General features: G+C 36.9%; 1 protein-coding gene across 4 annotated transcripts; it reads right to left on the bottom strand.

The window, feature by feature from the left end:
• Positions 1–1,994: 1,994 nt before the first annotated feature.
• Positions 1,995–4,149, bottom strand: LOC111896443 (F-box/FBD/LRR-repeat protein At1g13570). 4 transcript variants are annotated; one of them, XM_023892434.3, is made up of 6 exons: positions 3,991–4,149; positions 3,505–3,669; positions 3,057–3,150; positions 2,863–2,970; positions 2,621–2,773; positions 1,995–2,540 (listed from the first exon to the last, which is right to left on the bottom strand). In XM_023892434.3, the coding sequence occupies exons 2-6, from the start codon at positions 3,627–3,629 to the stop codon at positions 2,214–2,216; spliced, it is 807 nt and encodes a 268-aa protein (XP_023748202.1). In that variant the 5' UTR covers positions 3,630–3,669; positions 3,991–4,149; the 3' UTR covers positions 1,995–2,213. The 4 variants fall into 4 exon arrangements, with proteins under 4 accessions (XP_023748202.1, XP_023748200.1, XP_042756826.1 ...); XM_023892432.3 differs by having other exon boundaries at positions 3,057–3,669; XM_042900892.2 differs by having other exon boundaries at positions 3,057–3,669; positions 3,984–4,139.
• Positions 4,150–17,861: the final 13,712 nt, after the last annotated feature.

Here is a 17,861-nt window from a genome sequence, read left to right on the forward strand (position 1 = left end):
TCTCTTATTCTCTCTATATTTTATACTTTCTTTTAATAAAAAAAATGGAGCAAAACCCAAACACCCCCCCCCCCTCCATCATCAAACCCAAACACACAACCAAACCCAACCTCGCCTCTCGGATTTACGGATTATGAAAAATATTTCAACATTTTATCGTCTCAAGGATCACCACAAATCTCATACCAAGACGCCGCTTTCAATCCCGCTTCGCCGCCACTGCAATTTCCCAACTCACCTTACCTTCAATAAAATTTATTTGGTCAAAACCCAAATTTACAACAAAATCTTTTCCCTACTTTTGCTTTGATGCAACAAGCAACCAACGAACCATCGCCTACAACACAACCATCGGTTGAAGTGGAAGCAGGAGGTAGTAGGAGAGGGAAAGGGAAAGGAAAATTGAAAGGGAAATCGATAGCGGTAGAAATAGAAAATGCAGACGTTCCACAATGGTGGACACCGGAGGAGGAATATGCTTTGACGGCGGCTTGGTGTGCTACTTCAAAAGATGAACTACGCGAAAATGGAATGAAAAAAAGAGCTTATTGGGGGCAGTGCGCAACAAGTTTCATGCTATTTTGAAGAAAAATTTGTATCGCAACAATGACATGTTGAGCAGCAAATGGGGTCAAATAACTAAGCGGTGCAGCAAATTCAACGGTATTTACAATCGGCTTCAAACGCAACAGCAAAGCGGAACCAACTACTTCGATTTGTTCAAATCTGCTAAGGAACAATATCGGGTCGGAATGAGACAAGTTTTCGACTTTGAAAAATCATGGGAGTTGTTGCGAGTGGATCCAAGGTGGAATAAAACGCCTACATCATCGGATGTTCAATCCAAAAGGTCTCGTAATTTGAGCTCGGTCGATGTGTCGGACGCACGGACTCACATCGACCTAAACGCCGACATTGATGAGATCTCGGATGATATCGAGGAGATAACCCACCACGACGATCGTCCGGACACAACAAAGCGAGACGCGCTGCAAGGCATGCAGAGGAGGTTGAGGCGAAAGCAAAAGAGGCAGCGATAATGAGTGAAATTCGACGAGCATAATTTATTAATAAAAGAAAAAAATGACTTGAAACGTCGTCATTTGGAGTTCCTAGAAAGGCAGGCATGGGAGAAGCAGAAGCAAAAAGAGAGGGAACTAATGACACAACAGTTGTCAATTCTTCGGACGAGCGAGGAAGGTTTGACGTCTGAGGATCTAGCAGTGCTACAAGCAATGAATGAACAAATTAGAAGGAAATATTTGTGTTAATTAGGATTGTTGTGTTGTTTTAGAAGTAATTTGAATGATATTTTAATTATGATTTTAGGTTTAAAATTATGTTTTTTTTTTTAATTGTAATCGTAATTTTAGATTTTAAATATTATGTCTTTTTTGTTTTTAAAATTTTATGTTTTATAAAAATATATTCATTTTAGTGATTAAAAAAAACATAAAAAGCAAAAAAAAAAAAAAAAAAAAAAAAAAAAAAAAAAACAAAAAACAAAAAACAAAAAACAAAAAACAAAAAACAAAAAACAAAAAAGGAAAAAAAAACGAAAAAGAAAAAAAATAAAACATATTTATTTTCAAAAAAGTTGATGCTACATCTTATTGCCTATTTTCCCACTTGGTGTTGTAACACCATTTGCTTATGTGGCATCTGAGTGACACAACTGGATGTTGCATCTTGTTGCCCACACCTAATGTTCTAAAGAAACAATCTCATTGAGCTTCAATAATCCTGGCAGAAGTTTCAGAACTGCCTAAATTCACTATTTAGTTCATGTGTGTGCCTTCATTTACAATTAGGCTTGTGCTTTGATTTAATGTTGCAATGATATGCTGGAACTTTTGAGGGTTCAAGATTGTGTGTCTTGTTAATGTTAGCTAGTTGATGTTTTTTAGTTGTTAAACAAACAATGATAAACTGGAAGAATTTTCAGATGGTAGAACAACAGGGGTGGCCCTTTTTATACAAATAATTACCTGAAATATCCAATGCAAATATTGCTCATATCAACTGTGAGATTCCATTTTGTGTAATATTCAGTAGAAAGCAGCAGCATTCATACTACTCTATAATCAACCCTAAAAGGACATCAAAATAAGTTTAATATAGACACTTAGACAGTAACAGAGGAACTGTGCTTTGATAGTCCTTCTATTTTAACCAACACAGTTAACCTAACAATACTTAAACTTTCTTTGCATTTACAGTAAATCAATCTCATTATAGCGTTTAATGGTGAAGCCCACTGTTGGTGATGCACGTGGAAATGGCATGTGCACCAAACCTCGAAGCATCTTCACTTCTTCATTAACAGAAACACGATAATGAAGCTCTATTCGTGCTTTCTTTAACACAGGTGACTTACCCATGATGAGCTTCACAAACTCCATCTCAACACCATGGTTATGGAAGTTTGTTATCTCCAGCTCTTTAAGATGATCCAAGTTGAGGCCCGAGTAGTCTTCTTGAATATCAGGCAAGTTATTGAAAGTATGTTGAAGACAATGCTCATCATGGTCCCAACACATCTAATCAGAAAACATGTCAAAATCGTATGTAGAATCATGAAGAACTATTATTAAAACAATATGTGGTTTGTTATATTTACCTCCACTTTGATCTTCTCCAAATTTGGAGAGCTGCTGATCACACATAGAACAGTCGAAAGATCAAGGAAACACACATTAAGAATAAGTATTCTCAAGTGGGGTAGTGAAATGGGGAGCTTATGTGGCATACTATTACTACCTGCACCCAAGTGCTTTAACCAAATACTGAAACTCAGATTAAAAGTTTAAAGCAATCATGTTAAGTATTTCCTCGATTTAAAACAATCAAGTTAAGTATTACCTCGATATACAACTGTGAGATTCTCAGAACCTGAATCGAAGGTAAACACTTAAATAGCTCAACAAATTCACACTCACTAAGCTTTGTGTTTGTATAATAACCTCTAGCCTGCATCAAATACCTTTGTAAGAATGTATTTACTTAAAAGTACTTAATTCATAAGTAGTTATATTATATACATTGTTGCACCTTACCCAAGTAAATTCCTCAAGTAGTGGGCAATTGGTAAGAAATCCTTGAAGCATCTTGTTAGTGATATCAACCTCAAAAAGGCGCAGCTTCTTCAACCTATTAAATCCCTTATTCATTAATGGAAGGTCAAATTCACAATGTGTAAGATCTAGGTGTTCTAATCCTTGCAATGAAAAGAACGAACAGGGTAGCAGGTAGATTTCACCACAAATCAGGAAGGTGAATTTCTTGATGTTATTGCTCCTTGAAAAATGAAGTATCATCTGATCAATCTCACTAAAAATATTTTTATGAACAAAGAGAATGATACAGAATTCCAATATCGGACCCCTGTGTAGCAACAAAACATGGAAGATGGCTTTGACAAACTTATATTTATCAATTTCTTTATTACCAGATGATACACCCATGTCGCTAAATACAAGTTTTGGCATGCTTGTCCAAGAATACCTCCATTTTCTTGACAACACGCTTGTTCTCAATGCATCTTGGATAGGCATGAGAGACAGAATTAAATCAATTGCGTCTTGAGGAAGAGTGCTAATTCTATCCAAACTCTTGCGAGGACCTTTCATCTCTTGATGAGATTCTCAGGGTTTCATACTCGAGAAAAGGCTGCAAAGAGATATGCAAAACCAAATTGATTTAGAATTTTAGTTTTAATTGTATACTAAATATCCTAAGGATGCTCTTCCTGGATACTAAAGCCCTAAATCCCTTATTATATCTAACATGATGATAACAGTTTCGATATCTAATTCACAATAGTACGCTGACATTAATGCCCCTCTATCTACACAATTAGGCAACTATAACGAGGATCAGCGGAAGAAGAAGATGACCTTAAATGGGAAGGGAAAAAAATGGCGAGGAGGAGAAAGTAAAAATTTAATACAAAAGGAGGAAAAAAAAAAGAAGGAAAAGACTACTGCTTACTACTGTTGCGTATTCGCCTTCCGCCGCACCGCTGCGACCTCTGCCCCTTCCCGGTTTCGCCGTCGCCCTCCGCCGGCTTTGCCTTCGCAGCACAACCTAAATTCTTAAAGTGGAGGAGACTCCTCCGACATTTGTCATTTACTACTTCAATCGTTATAACTTATTACATTTTGATTGATATTATATTTAAATAAAAAAAAATAAAAAAATAAAAAATAAAAAAAAAAACCCTATATAAATGGTCCTATGATTTACACAACTTTGGTCCTTTATCATTTGTTTTGCTACAAATGGTACTCAACTATCTCCTACGTAGGCTTAAACTCTATTTATTCCTTTATTTCTTTCTTTATTCTGTTCTACTCCTACCTTATTTCCATCTTTATTCTTGGAAATATGAATAATATTCCTCTGAGGGAATACTATTCCTATATTCTAAAATGGAGTTGAACTTTCGGTTGCTAATTTTAATCTCTTTTATTTTTATTTTACATATTTCTAATTTATTTTTAGGGTTTAGATCATTTTTGATCACTTAATTTTTGGTTTTGTGCTCATTTGGTCAGTTAACTATTTTTAAATTTTAAAAGGTCATCAAACTTTTGGCTTTGTGCTCATTTAGTCACTTAACTTTTGGTTTGATCACTTAACTTTTGGATTTGTGCTCATTTAGTCACCTAACTTTTAAAATTGTGTCACACCCCAAACCAAAACGGAAGAAACGTTCGGGGGCGATTGACGTCATATACAATATCATATCAGCTAAATAATAGTAAAGAAAGCAAACACAACCATCATAAATATAATTTAAAAGGTTACATTGTTGCATGAGTTACATGCTTCCAAATAAATTACAATATGATGACAAATGAGTTACGAACTGGCGCCTTAGCGTCTCGTCCTCAAAAGTTGATGATTACCTGTAACACTGATTCTCTGATAATACAAGTGGTTTTGAAAAATGTCAACAATTAAGTTGGTGAGTTCATAAACGTTTTGTTATGAGAAAATGTATACGTTTCTGTGTAAAGTAACCATGTTTGTTTCCAGAAAATCCGATATTTTCCATAAAATGAGTTGTAAGCCGTTGTTTGTAAAATGATATGTTTGTTCCAGAAAATCCAATATTTTCTTTGAAATGAATTGTAAGTCGTTTGTAATCTTAAATGTTCCAAGGCCGAAATGTATAAGTATTTTCCATACTTAAAATAGTATATGTAGTTTTATACGTATATAAAACCATTTTACGTGTTTGTTAGCCCCGTAAACCAAATGTATTGTTAATACCCCATGTGAGATTTTTATAACCATGCTAGCGACTAGTTGGTTGTAACGACGTTCTTCAGGCATCGGAATGTTATGACATTTGTCACCCCAGACCTATCGATCTAACTGTAGCAAACAGTTTAGGTGCGAGGTTGTCGGTCCCATATAGATCTATACATAAGTGGCAGACTCTCTCTCCAGGAGACTCTGGTTATAATACAAGACTTTTGTTGGTACTTTGATAAATACTTGAATACGTGTCTCACGAATGTATTCATTAACATGTTTACGTGAAATGAAAATCATTTTTCTTGTAAATGTACGTATTACCTTTTTGGCGTTCCATCGGACCTTCACTATGGAGCGCGTTCAAGTCTCATATTTTATTTTGATTTACATTTTTAGTGTCTTATAAACTATACAGAACACACTTGTATTAAATTATATTATTAATGCAATGGATGATGTTGTTTGCTTGTTTACTATTATTTTGTGTTGTGATATTGTACATGACGTCCTCTATCCCGGAACGTTTCCACCGTTCCGGTTTTGGGGTGTGACATTTAAACACATAATAATGTGTGAATATATGAGACTAGTATTACAAATGTTATATAAACACTAGGTAATATAAATATTACTTACCAAAGACGTATAACTATTTGTGGAATGCTCCCTGGGATCTTTGAACTTGAATGATGAAAGAAATGGGTTTTTAGTCTTGAGAGAATTATAGGGTGGAAATGTTTACTGATGAATGAATTCGTATGTATGTATGTGTCTGTGTGTGTGTGTGTGTGTATATATATATATATATATATATATATATATATATAAGGGAAATATAAGGTGATGTGAGGTTTGTGTTGGTAAATGTAATTAATCCTCTAGGGAGAAACAATCCACCAATCAAAATCAACACAAGTGAGTCAAATGGGGTGATTTCGCCTGACCATGACCAAAATCACCTTGATTTTGGTTTGGCATCACCCATAAATGGGTGATTTCGGTCTTAGTGGCCAACACAAAGAGATTTTGGCCTCTATAAAACTGAAAACCCTTTTTGCTCCAAGATTCCAAAAACCAAAAACCACATGTTTCCTTGACTCCTAAAATCGAAATCACTATGGTGAGGTGTAATTCATGCTTTTTGATTTATATTCTTGACTTGTTTGACCTGTATTAATTTAAATCAACATGGGTTTCAATAAATATATTTATATATATAACTTATATAAGTATGGTTTTTCAATATATATATATATATATATATATATATATATATATATATATAAACACTTATATATATATATATATATATATATATATATATATATATATATATATATATATATATAAACATGCCCTCATGACTAATGGTGATTTAATGTAACAAGGTTACAATGCAGTTTTCACTTATACATGGTATATATTTTTGAATTGGTTCGACTCCAAGTTTGCCAGTTGTCACATCATCCCCCGTTAGAGGGAATTTCATCCCGAAACTAGTTCTAGAGTGGGACTTCATGTGTTGGGGAAAAGAGGTGGGTACTTTTGTTTCATTTGAACTTCCCGTTCCCATGTGTATTCAGGTCCTCTTTGGCGTTCCATCGGGCCTTCACTATGGGTATGCGACTTTGCTTTGTTCTTTTGATTTCTCAATCCATGATTTTTATTGGTTCTTCTATGAAGTTGAGGCTCTCATTTATCTCGATTTTGTCGAGTGGGATAACAAGAGTCTCTTCGGATAGACACTTCTTTAGGTTGGATACGTGGAAGATGGGATGTATGTTACTAAGTTCATGTGGTAGTTGTAGTTTGTAAGCCACCGGACTGATTCTCGCAAGAATCTTGAACAGTCCGATGTTTTGACATCCCCAAATTCACAGTCATTTTAAAAAATTTATTTATGCTTATTTTAAAATCAGAGTATCCTTTTTAAAGAACAATGTTGCGGAATTTTGTTCCCAGAAAACATGATAAAGTTTTTATCAAAGCATTTCCGAAGAAATGTATTTGTTTATATTAAAACATTGGGATGTCATCGCCGATACAGAAACATAAGCATAAACAGACCTTACATTGTTTTATACTTGTGATCTACACCTCTTTAATCTCTCGGTGTAGTGTAGCTTCATATCGATACCTGTGATACAAATAAACTAAGTGGGTCAGGTTGGGAAACCTAGGGAGTACATAGGGTTTTCAACCCACAATAATATAATTATGTTTAATCATTAAACAATCAACCCATTTACCCATCTCCATTATCTTCTTTATTTCTTAAGGATCTACCTAAAAATCATTTATCATTCACTAATCCAGTCCTAAGGATTGTACTAAGGAGTAGGCATGAAGTCCATCGTTGCCAATGACACAGCTGTCAATATTATCTATTAAGCACAGCTGCCAATATTATCATTTAGGCGTAGCTGCCAGAATTGTGACATTCTCTATTAGGCGCAATTGCCAAGATTATGATGTTCTCTATTAGGCGTAGCTGCCAATACTATCCTTAGACAGCAGCTGCTAGGATGTTTAGAGTACATCGTAGATCAAAAACATCTACAGGTTGTGGCGCAGCTGCCAATGCTCATCGATAGGGTACCAGGTCCATTGCTACCAATGTTCACCTATAGAGCACTATGTCCATATTGCCAATGTTCCTCTATATCAGCTTTCATCCCTCATCATTCATCTACCCATGTTTTTGATAGGTTTAATACAAACAATCCTATGTGTGCATGCAACCCTAGTTGGATCTATGTTTTCACTATAAGACATACAACCTTATGAACACAAAATAACCCCTAGCATGCTTCTATGATTTTCGAAATTTACATAGAAGTGTAGTAGACATACCTTTGTTGTTATATAGCAATAACAACTAGTTTCCTTGATCTCTTGAACTCTCTTGAACTCTTGAAAGCAAGCACCACAATTGTAGTGCCTCTAATGGCTCACAAACACCTTGAAGCAAGAAGGAAACTAAGAGAGAGAAGGGAATGATGCTAATTTCGGCCCTAGGGTTCCCTTGGAATCAAGTGGCCTAAAATTGAAGCATAGGGCATGTATTTATACTATAGGGTGCTAGGGTTTTTAGTCTAAACCCTAATGGACAGCTTAGCCACCAAGCAGCCCAAGGAACCTTATGGAATGAGGCCTTGGACGAAAATATGATGATCCTTCATCATAATTCCGTTCCCCCTTAGTCCATTAGGTTTCCTAGCCCAAAACTCAACTATCACACATTTGACAGTTTATACCCTTTTATTTAATTAATCTCTTTTAGTCACCAAATTAATTCCTAATTAATTTATGACTAATACTAATTAAATAAATATGATTTCTCCTTTAATATATTATTCTTATAATATATAAATAAATCATAATATCTCCTCTCTCATATCAAATTACCTTGTCAAGTTGCTTTGGTGAAGGCAACCCAAAAGGACTATGCACACTCGGGTCAAGTATATATCAAATATGGTTACTTACTTAGACACTAATCCAACAGTCTCCCACTTGGATAAGTCAAGTAACTATATCTCACATATGACTTCCGTACCCGATAGCAATCGTAGCTTTCAATAGCCGTTGTCAACCCTGACCAATAATCTGTCCTTTAGATAAGGGATCGTATAATCCTCTGTTCTAGATATCATGCTAACAATACTTATTGTCTAGCATATTATTTCTTGATCTCTGATTTGTTCGACATAGAACTCAGTTGAACACATCAACTTTATCTTGACCGGGCCCGGCACATAAGTCAAACCAAATCATCAAGTGGCCGAGATATCGCTTTTATCCTCATGGAATAAAAGGAACAGAAAAACGTCAACTAATATGCCTTTATCATTTAATAGTTAAACCACACACAATAATACGTTTTATAACATCAAGTTACTGATGCGTTTTCGCATTATCAATGTATAATCAACTAGCAAACAATAACCATATCTCTAGGTTTAAAGATTATATGATATTATCATCTTGCGATCACTTGTGATAACATTCATGAAGTAATACCAGCAAGCGTGGGTCTATTCAATGCTCAATACAAATTTCATAAGCACTCATAAACTTTGCAGCAAACCTTTGCTATGTCTAAAACTTTTTAGACAATCTACAAACAAATTTATGACAATCTTCCTTCATATCTACTTCCAACATATGAGCGATTGTGGACTGTTCGAATAATCTTATTATTCAGGAAGTCAAAACATGCAAAATTGACACAATAGATAAGTAATCAACACAAGATAGAAACTTTCTTGTAAATAACACACCTTTATTTAATCATCATTTGTTGAATATGACATTATCTATTACAAGTTTCCTACCTATCTAATCTAAACTAATATCGTCCTTCAGCCCTACGCTCCTAGCGTGCTGCAAATGCTTGACCCTACTCAGTCCCTTCGTAAGGGGATCTGCTGGGTTATCTTCTGACGATACCCTCTTCACAACGAGGAGTCCCTCTTCTACCCGATGTCTGATAAAATGGTATTTCCTGTCGATATGTCGAGATCTGCCATGATCCCTTGGTTCCTTGGTTAAGGCAACCGCTCCTTCATTATCACAGAAAATTTCCATGGGCTCCTTTATGGATGGCACAACTCCAAGGTCTCCAATGAAGTTCTTCAACCATATAGCCTCCTTTGACTCTTCGCTTGCCGCAATATACTCTGATTCGCACGTTGAATCAGCTACGGTCTCTTGCTTGGAACTTTTCCAAGTCACTGCTCCTCCATTTAGGGTAAAGACCCAGCCCGACTGCGATCGGAAGTTATCCCGATCCGTCTGAAAACTAGCATCACTGTACCCTCGTACCCTTAAGTCATCACTCCCATCGAGGACTAGAAACCATTCCTTGGTCCTCCAAAGGTACTTAAGAATATTCTTAACTGCAATCCAATGTACTCTACCAGGATTCCCTTGATATCTGCTGACCATGCTTAAAGCGAAGGCCACATCAGGGCGAGTATAAGTCATAGCGTACATGATAGAGCCTACTGCGGAAGCGTAAGGTACTCGGCTCATATCAGCTATCTCTGTCTCTGTACTCGGGCTCTGAGTCTTACTCAGCTTGGTATTGCTTTGGATTGGCAACTCCCCTTTCTTGGAATTTTCCATACTAAAACGCTTTAGCACCTTTTCCAAGTATGTATCCTGACTGAGTCCTATCAGTCTCTTTTCCATGTTTCTTACTATTCTTATTCCCAGAATATAAGCGGCTTCTCCGAGGTCCTTCATAGCGAAACATTTCCCAAGCCAGGACTTGACTTCCTGCAAGGTTGGGACATCGTTTCCTATGAGTAGTATGTCGTCGACATACAATACGAGAAAGCTTACTATACTCCCACTGGCTTTGACATACACACAAGATTCATCTTCGCTTCGCAGAAAGCCAAACTCTTTAACCTTCTCATCAAAACAAAGATTCCATCTACGAGATGCTTGTTTCAATCCATAAATAGATTTCTCAAGCTTGCATACTCTATTTGGATGCTTCACATCGACAAAACCCTCTGGCTGATTCATGTAGACATCCTCAGCCAACTTTCCATTAAGGAAAGCGGTTTTCACGTCCATCTGCCATATTTCATAATCATGAAATGCAGCTATGGCAAGCATCACCCTAATAGACTTTATCTTCGCAACTGGTGAGAAGGTCTCATCATAGTCAACTCCGGGAGTTTGAGTAAAGCCCTTCGCAACCAATCGCGCTTTATAAGTATGCACTTTCCCATCCATGTCCATCTTCTTCTTGAAGATCCACTTGCACCCGACTGTCTTACGACCCGGCACATTATCAACCAAATTCCAAACTTGGTTGTCGTACATGGACTGAATCTCGCTGTCCATAGCCTCTTTCCATTTTGCAGACTCTGGGCCTGCCATGGCTTCCTTATAGCTGCTAGGTTCATCCAAATTTACTAGTGTACTATCACTAATAAATGTATCCCCTTCAGTAGTAATATGAAAACCATAAAACTGGGGTGGAACACTAGCCCTAGTGGAACGTCGAAGAGGTAGGGACTCGTCAATAGGTTCAACAGGAGTTTCCTCCTCAAGTTGAGTGCCAGTGTCCAAGGTTCCTTCATCGCTTTGATCTTGAATTTCTTCAAGTTCAATTTGCCTCCCACTGTCTTCTTGGCTTATTAATTCCCTTTCTTGGAAAACCCCTCTTCTAGCAACGAAGACAGCATTGTCACTCGGTCTGTAGAAAAGGTAGCCAAAAGACTTCTGCGGATAGCCAATGAAATAACACTTCTCACTACGAGGTTCTAGTTTGTCGTGAGTCTCTCGTCTTACGAAAGCCTCGCAACCCCAAACCTTGATATGTGCCAACGAGGGAGCCTTCCCTGTCCACATCTCGTGAGGAGTCTTGGAAACCTTCTTGGTGGGAACTAAGTTAAGTACGTGGGCGGCAGTCTCTAAGGCATACCCCCAGAAAGCTATTGGTAACGAAGTCCGACTCATCATTGAACGAACCATGTCCAACAAGGTCCGATTACGTCTCTCAGCCACACCATTCAATTGTGGCGTTCTCGGAGGCGTCAATTGCGAAACGATTCCGCATTCTTTTAGATAGTCGTGAAACTCAAGACTTAGGTACTCTCCTCCTCGGTCTGACTGAAGCATCTTGATTTTCCTGCCCAACTGATTCTCCACTTCATTCTTAAACTCTTTGAACTTTTCAAAGGTTTCCGACTTTTGCTTGATCAAGTAGATATATCCATATCTGCTATAATCATCTATAAAAGTCACGTAGAAACGGCAAGCATCCCTTGTGGTGGATTTAAAGGGCCCACACACATCGGTGTGTATGAGATCCAATAAACCCTCACCCCTTTCACAAGTGCCAGTAAAGGGTGACTTGGTCATCTTCCCAAGTAAACAAGACTCACACGTGTCATCGTCCCTAAGGTCGAATGACTCCAACACTCCATCCTTTTGGAGTTGGGCTATGCGTTTCTTGTTGACATGGCCAAGGCGACAATGCCACAAGCATGCTTTGTCTAGACTAGTAGACGAATCAATATTCAAAACATTATTTCCAAAATTATCAACAATCATCACAGATTCATAAATCCCATTACAAGGTAATGCATTGAAATAAAAGACACCATTCAAATAAACATTAATAGAACCATTATTATTATTAAAAGAATATCTGAAACCTTGTCTAAACAACCCGTGAAAAGAAATAATGTTTCTTGCCATATCTGGCGAATAACAGAAATTCTCTAAATCTATTCCTAACCCATTACTCAACACTAAAGAATAAACACCGACTTTGGTCACAGGCGAAGATCTTCTGTTTCCCATAATCAGGTTCATCTTCCCATGCTCCATCTCCCTACTTCTTTTTAGGCCCTGCAAATCAGAACAAATGTGGTAACCACATCCTGTATCAAGAACCCATGAAGTAGCAAATGATGAGTTATTAGATTTAATAGAATACATACCTACAAATGTGGGCTTGATCTTCCCATCTCTTATGTCTTGCAGATATTGAGGGCAGCTTCGCTTCCAGTGGCCCTTTTGGTGGCAATAGAAGCACTCTGCTTCTTTAGGATCGGAAGAGGGTTTAACGGAGCCATCTTTGGTCCCACTTGAGGACGAACCATCACGGGGTTTCCCTTTATGGTGGCTCTTACATGGAGCCTTCCTCTTTTTGCCCTTTCCTTGACCTATTGCCATCACAGGAGCGGCCACAGCAGGGGACGGTGCAACGGATTTGTCTTTGAGGTTGCTCTCAGCAGTCCTCAAAAGTCCTTGGAGCTTGCTCAAGGAGACCTCCTCTTTGTTCATATGGTAGGTCATCCTAAACTGATTGTAGCATGAGGGTAAGGAGTGGAGGATTATGTCGATAGCCAAATCCTCATCAAACTTAACATTAAGTTTGAGAAGACGATCAACATACCTCTGCATTTTCTGCAAATGAGAGGTTAGGGATTCTCCACTCCCCATCTTAGCGGTGATCATGTTAGTAATGATCTCATAGCGCTCTTGCCTCGCGCTCTGGTGATACCTGTCCAGCAAATCCTGATGCATTTCATATGGATACATGTCCTCATAGGACTTTTGGAGTTCGAGGTTCATGGTGGCCAGCATGATGCAGTGAACTTTCGTGGCATCACGCTCGTGGGCCTCAAAGGCGGCCAGTTCCTCAGGAGTAGCAACATCTGGGATGATCTTCTCAAGCTTTTCATCGAGGACATATTCTTTGTCCTCGTAGCATGTGATCATGCGAATGTACCTCATCCACTCGTTGAAGTTTGAACCATCAAATGTCACTTTCTGACACAAGTTCATCAACGAGAATGACCCAGAAGCGTTGTTGTTGTTGTTGTTGTTGTTAGCAGACATCTGAAAAAGGAAAGGAACAAAGTTTGATTAGAAATGAATCCCTAATTAAACACCCAAATGAGTAATTAGGGCTAGGATCCAACAACATTATTTACAACTTAGAAAGGGATGTCGTACTCTAAAAGTAAATAACTTGAAGGTAAGTGAATGATGATTCACTAATTCTCACCATGAAAAACGAAAAAGCAATTTAGGTTTTAAATGTATTGAAAACTCCTAGATCTTTGAGATTCATTGAACTTTTCAATGGCATGTTTAAATCTCGATATGCATTTCAAATTTGCGACTGGGATGCCGAGGATTGCAAACAAATTTGTGAATAACCATGCGAATTAACGTGGTGCACTCAATGTCATTATCACCTAATCAATGTGCCGGTAAACCACACACGCTCCATTGATCTCTGACAAACATCGAGTCACCCTTCACTACCTATGTCATCCCCAAATTGATGTGCCGGTTAACCACACGCGCTCCATCAATATTTGACAAGGGTACGAAGTGTAATTCCATGGATTAGCATCATTTTCACATTTTACCCTAAAGTAACTAAGAGTGGGAATTTGTAAAACAATGTAGTTACTTTAATATTTCCATTATACTTTTAATGAGGAATTAAGTGCCCTATCCTATCCGTTCGGCTAACGACCCTCCACCAGTCAAGCAAGCGGTAGATGTAAGTGTACATCCATTAAGCGCCATTTTATAGGCAGCAACCTTATACCCACCTTATAGACTGGCTTCGTGAATGAGGCCTACTAGCGATAAGACTAGCTTATTCTTATACATATATAATAATTAATCTTATAATATCATAATTGTATAAGGGTGTATTTTAAAGCATTTCAAAATACTAGTATCTTAATGTGTATTTAAAATTTTCGAAAATTAAGGCTATTTAATTTAAAAATTTTAAACACCAAAAAAAAACTTTGATTTAATAATTATCAAAATCAAACAATTAATTTGAACTATTAAATCTTTAAGGTTTATCATAAAATCAAACTATTAATTTATTTAATCCTTTTATCCCCTAGATTTTTTTAAATATATGAAAGGATAATACAAGATCTTCAATTATCCAGTTTAAACAATTAAATTGATAATCACAAGGATAGCAATATCCAAATCCCTAAAATCTTGGGATCTTATCTTGGGGGGGCAAGGGATTTTCGAAATCCCTAGGGTTTCCTAACCCTAATTTCGAAATTTGGAGGCTAGGCAAAAAAAAATTTAAGAACCCTATCAAAAATCGCCAACTAGGGTTTTGCAAACCTAATTTGCGAAAATCACCATGCCTTAGGGTTTACTTGCCATAAACCCTAATTTTTCAAATTCATAATATGTATCAAATCCAATTGAAAACAAAAAACCAATGGCTCTGATACCACTGATAGGTTTAATACAAACAATCCTATGTGTGCATGCAACCCTAGTTGGATCTATGTTTTCACTATAAGACATACAACTTTATGAACACAAAATAAACCCTAGCATGCTTCTATGATTTTCGAAATTTACATAGAAGTGTAGTAGACATACCTTTGTTGTTATATAGCAATAACAACTAGTTTCCTTGATCTCTTGAACTCTCTTGAACTCTTGAAAGCAAGCACCACAATTATAGTGCCTCTAATGGCTCACAAACACCTTGAAGCAAGAAGGAAACTAAGAGAGAGAAGGGAATGTTGCTAATTTCGGCCCTAGGGTTCCCTTGGAATCAAGTGGCCTAAAATTGAAGCATAGGGCATGTATTTATACTATAGGGTGCTAGGGTTTTTAGTCTAAACCCTAATGGACAGCTTAGCCACCAAGCAGCCCAAGGAACCTTATGGAATGAGGCCTTGGACGAAAATATGATGATCCTTCATCATAATTTCGTCCCCCCTTAGTCCATTAGGTTTCCTAGCCCAAAACTCAACTATCACACATTTGACAGTTTATACCCCTTTATTTAATTAATCTCTTTTAGTCACCAAATTAATTCCTAATTAATTTATGACTAATACTAATTAAATAAATATGATTTCTCCTTTAATATATTATTCTTATAATATATAAATAAATCATAATATCTCCTCTCTCATATCAAATTACCTTGTCAAGTTGCTTTGGTGAAGGCAACCCAAAAGGACTATGCACACTCGGGTCAAGTATATATCAAATATGGTTACTTACTTAGACACTAATCCAACAGTTTTACCCAACATATTTTGTAGATATAAAATACATATACATTTTAAATCATTTAAAACATATATAAAATCGTTCATCCAGCATAGATAATAAGTATACAGATAATATGCACACATAGCACGAAATTTATATAAAATACTTCATATCTATGTGTAAGATGAAAATAACTATGCACTCACTTGTTAAAGTGACGACTCAAAATTCGAGCAGCGCTTCGCTTCTTAACAATATGATTTCCTTCGAGGAAACCTAGTATTATTACCACTAGATTTTAGTCTAATATTTATTGCGACTAATTATTATTCTAGATATTTCATTAACTCAGAGTCTACTTCATGATGTATAAGTAAGGATCAGCCATGCATGAAAGTTGGGAGGCATAACCATTTCGGCATATAGCTTTTCTGAAATCCAACAACCAAACTCAATGTGGCCATTCTAGACTCATCTCCCGTAAGTAGTTCAATCAGTATAACAACTTTGAATCACTGATAAATTTTATTTGTAGGCTCATAATAATGATATTATATTTAAATATAAGTTATATTTAAATTAGGGTAGGCGTATCTCACTTAGAGCGAGTTTTGCTAAAAATCAGGTTCCATTGGAGCAGAGCTGCTGAGCCGAAAAGCTCTTTTTCTCGGAGCCTTTTGGCGCTCAGGGTCTTTCTTATAGCAACCTGAGGTTACTAGGGATTTAGAGGGGTTTTGGGAGTCTATAGAGAAGTTAGAGAGTGAAATAAAGGCCTATGGTGTGAAGAAAATGTGAAGGATTCACCCTTTATTTATAGAGGTTTTATCGTAGAGTAAGCCCTAAGTTTTGTCCGTATCTTCCGTGTACGAGCTCCATTTTCTACATTCTTTATATCCACACGTTGGTATTTACGAGTACTAAAACTTTCATTTAGACCCCGTAGGCTAATTCTCATTCTATCTTCGATTTGCAAAATTGTATCGAATTTATCGCGCTCGAAGAGTAGGGACTAAGTTTCGTCTATATCTTTAACATACGAGCTCTATTATCGATGTTCTTTATATCCACACGTTGGTATTTATGAGTACTACAACTTTCATTTAGATCTCGTCGGCTAATTCTCAGTCTATCTCAGATTTATAAAACTGTATTGAATTCGCCGCGCTCGAAGAATATAGACTAAGTTTCGTCCATATCTTTCGCATACGAGCTCCATTTTCGACTGTCTTTTTATCATTGAACTCCTATTAATGATATGTTCATTTCTCGTTTAGACTTTTTGGTTAAAAATCGACCGATCTAAAATTCGAATGTTGGGTTGTGCACTGCTATGCTAAATCTTAGAAAAATCATAACTTCCTTATACGAAGTCAAATTTGGACGTTGTTTTTATGCACACTATCGGTTTAACATATACTACGACTTTCGTTTACATTGTTATGGCTAGAAAATATTTTATCGTAAATTCACTTTTTACAATTCTCGGTGTCGTGCCGGTTTTGCCGTAAAACTTCGACGGGTCATAACTTCTTTGTTATAACTCGGATTTCCGTTTTTTATATGTACGGAACCCTTGTGACATATAATATAATTTGGTCAATATTATTTATTCCAAATAATCTTATATCAAAAAAAGTTATTTTTAATGATTATTGTCTCTAAATTGACTAACCTGAATCTGCGGATGTTACAGGTGTACCTTGGATTTAGTTTTCCACGTTTTCCAAAAGGTATCATTACTTTCCACAATGAGACCTTTAACAGAATATAGTCGCCCACATGGAATTCCAAGGGTTTGCGTCTCTTATCTGCATAGCCCTTTTTCGATCTCGAGATGCTTTCAGTCTTTCTCGAATTTGGACGATCTTATATGTTGTTTCCCATATGATCTCAGGGCCGGTGAGGGTGCTGTCAGGAATTTGCCCCTTTGCTAGTTGTGTGTCACCTACTTCAGCCCAACAAAGAGGTGATATGCACTTGCGGCCATAAATGGCTTCAAATGGAGCAACTTCGATGCTAGTGTGATAGATATTGTTGTATGAGAACTTGAAGAG

Source organism: Lactuca sativa, chromosome 4 (genome assembly GCF_002870075.4).
Source record: "Lactuca sativa cultivar Salinas chromosome 4, Lsat_Salinas_v11, whole genome shotgun sequence".
NCBI lineage: Eukaryota > Viridiplantae > Streptophyta > Magnoliopsida > Asterales > Asteraceae > Lactuca > Lactuca sativa.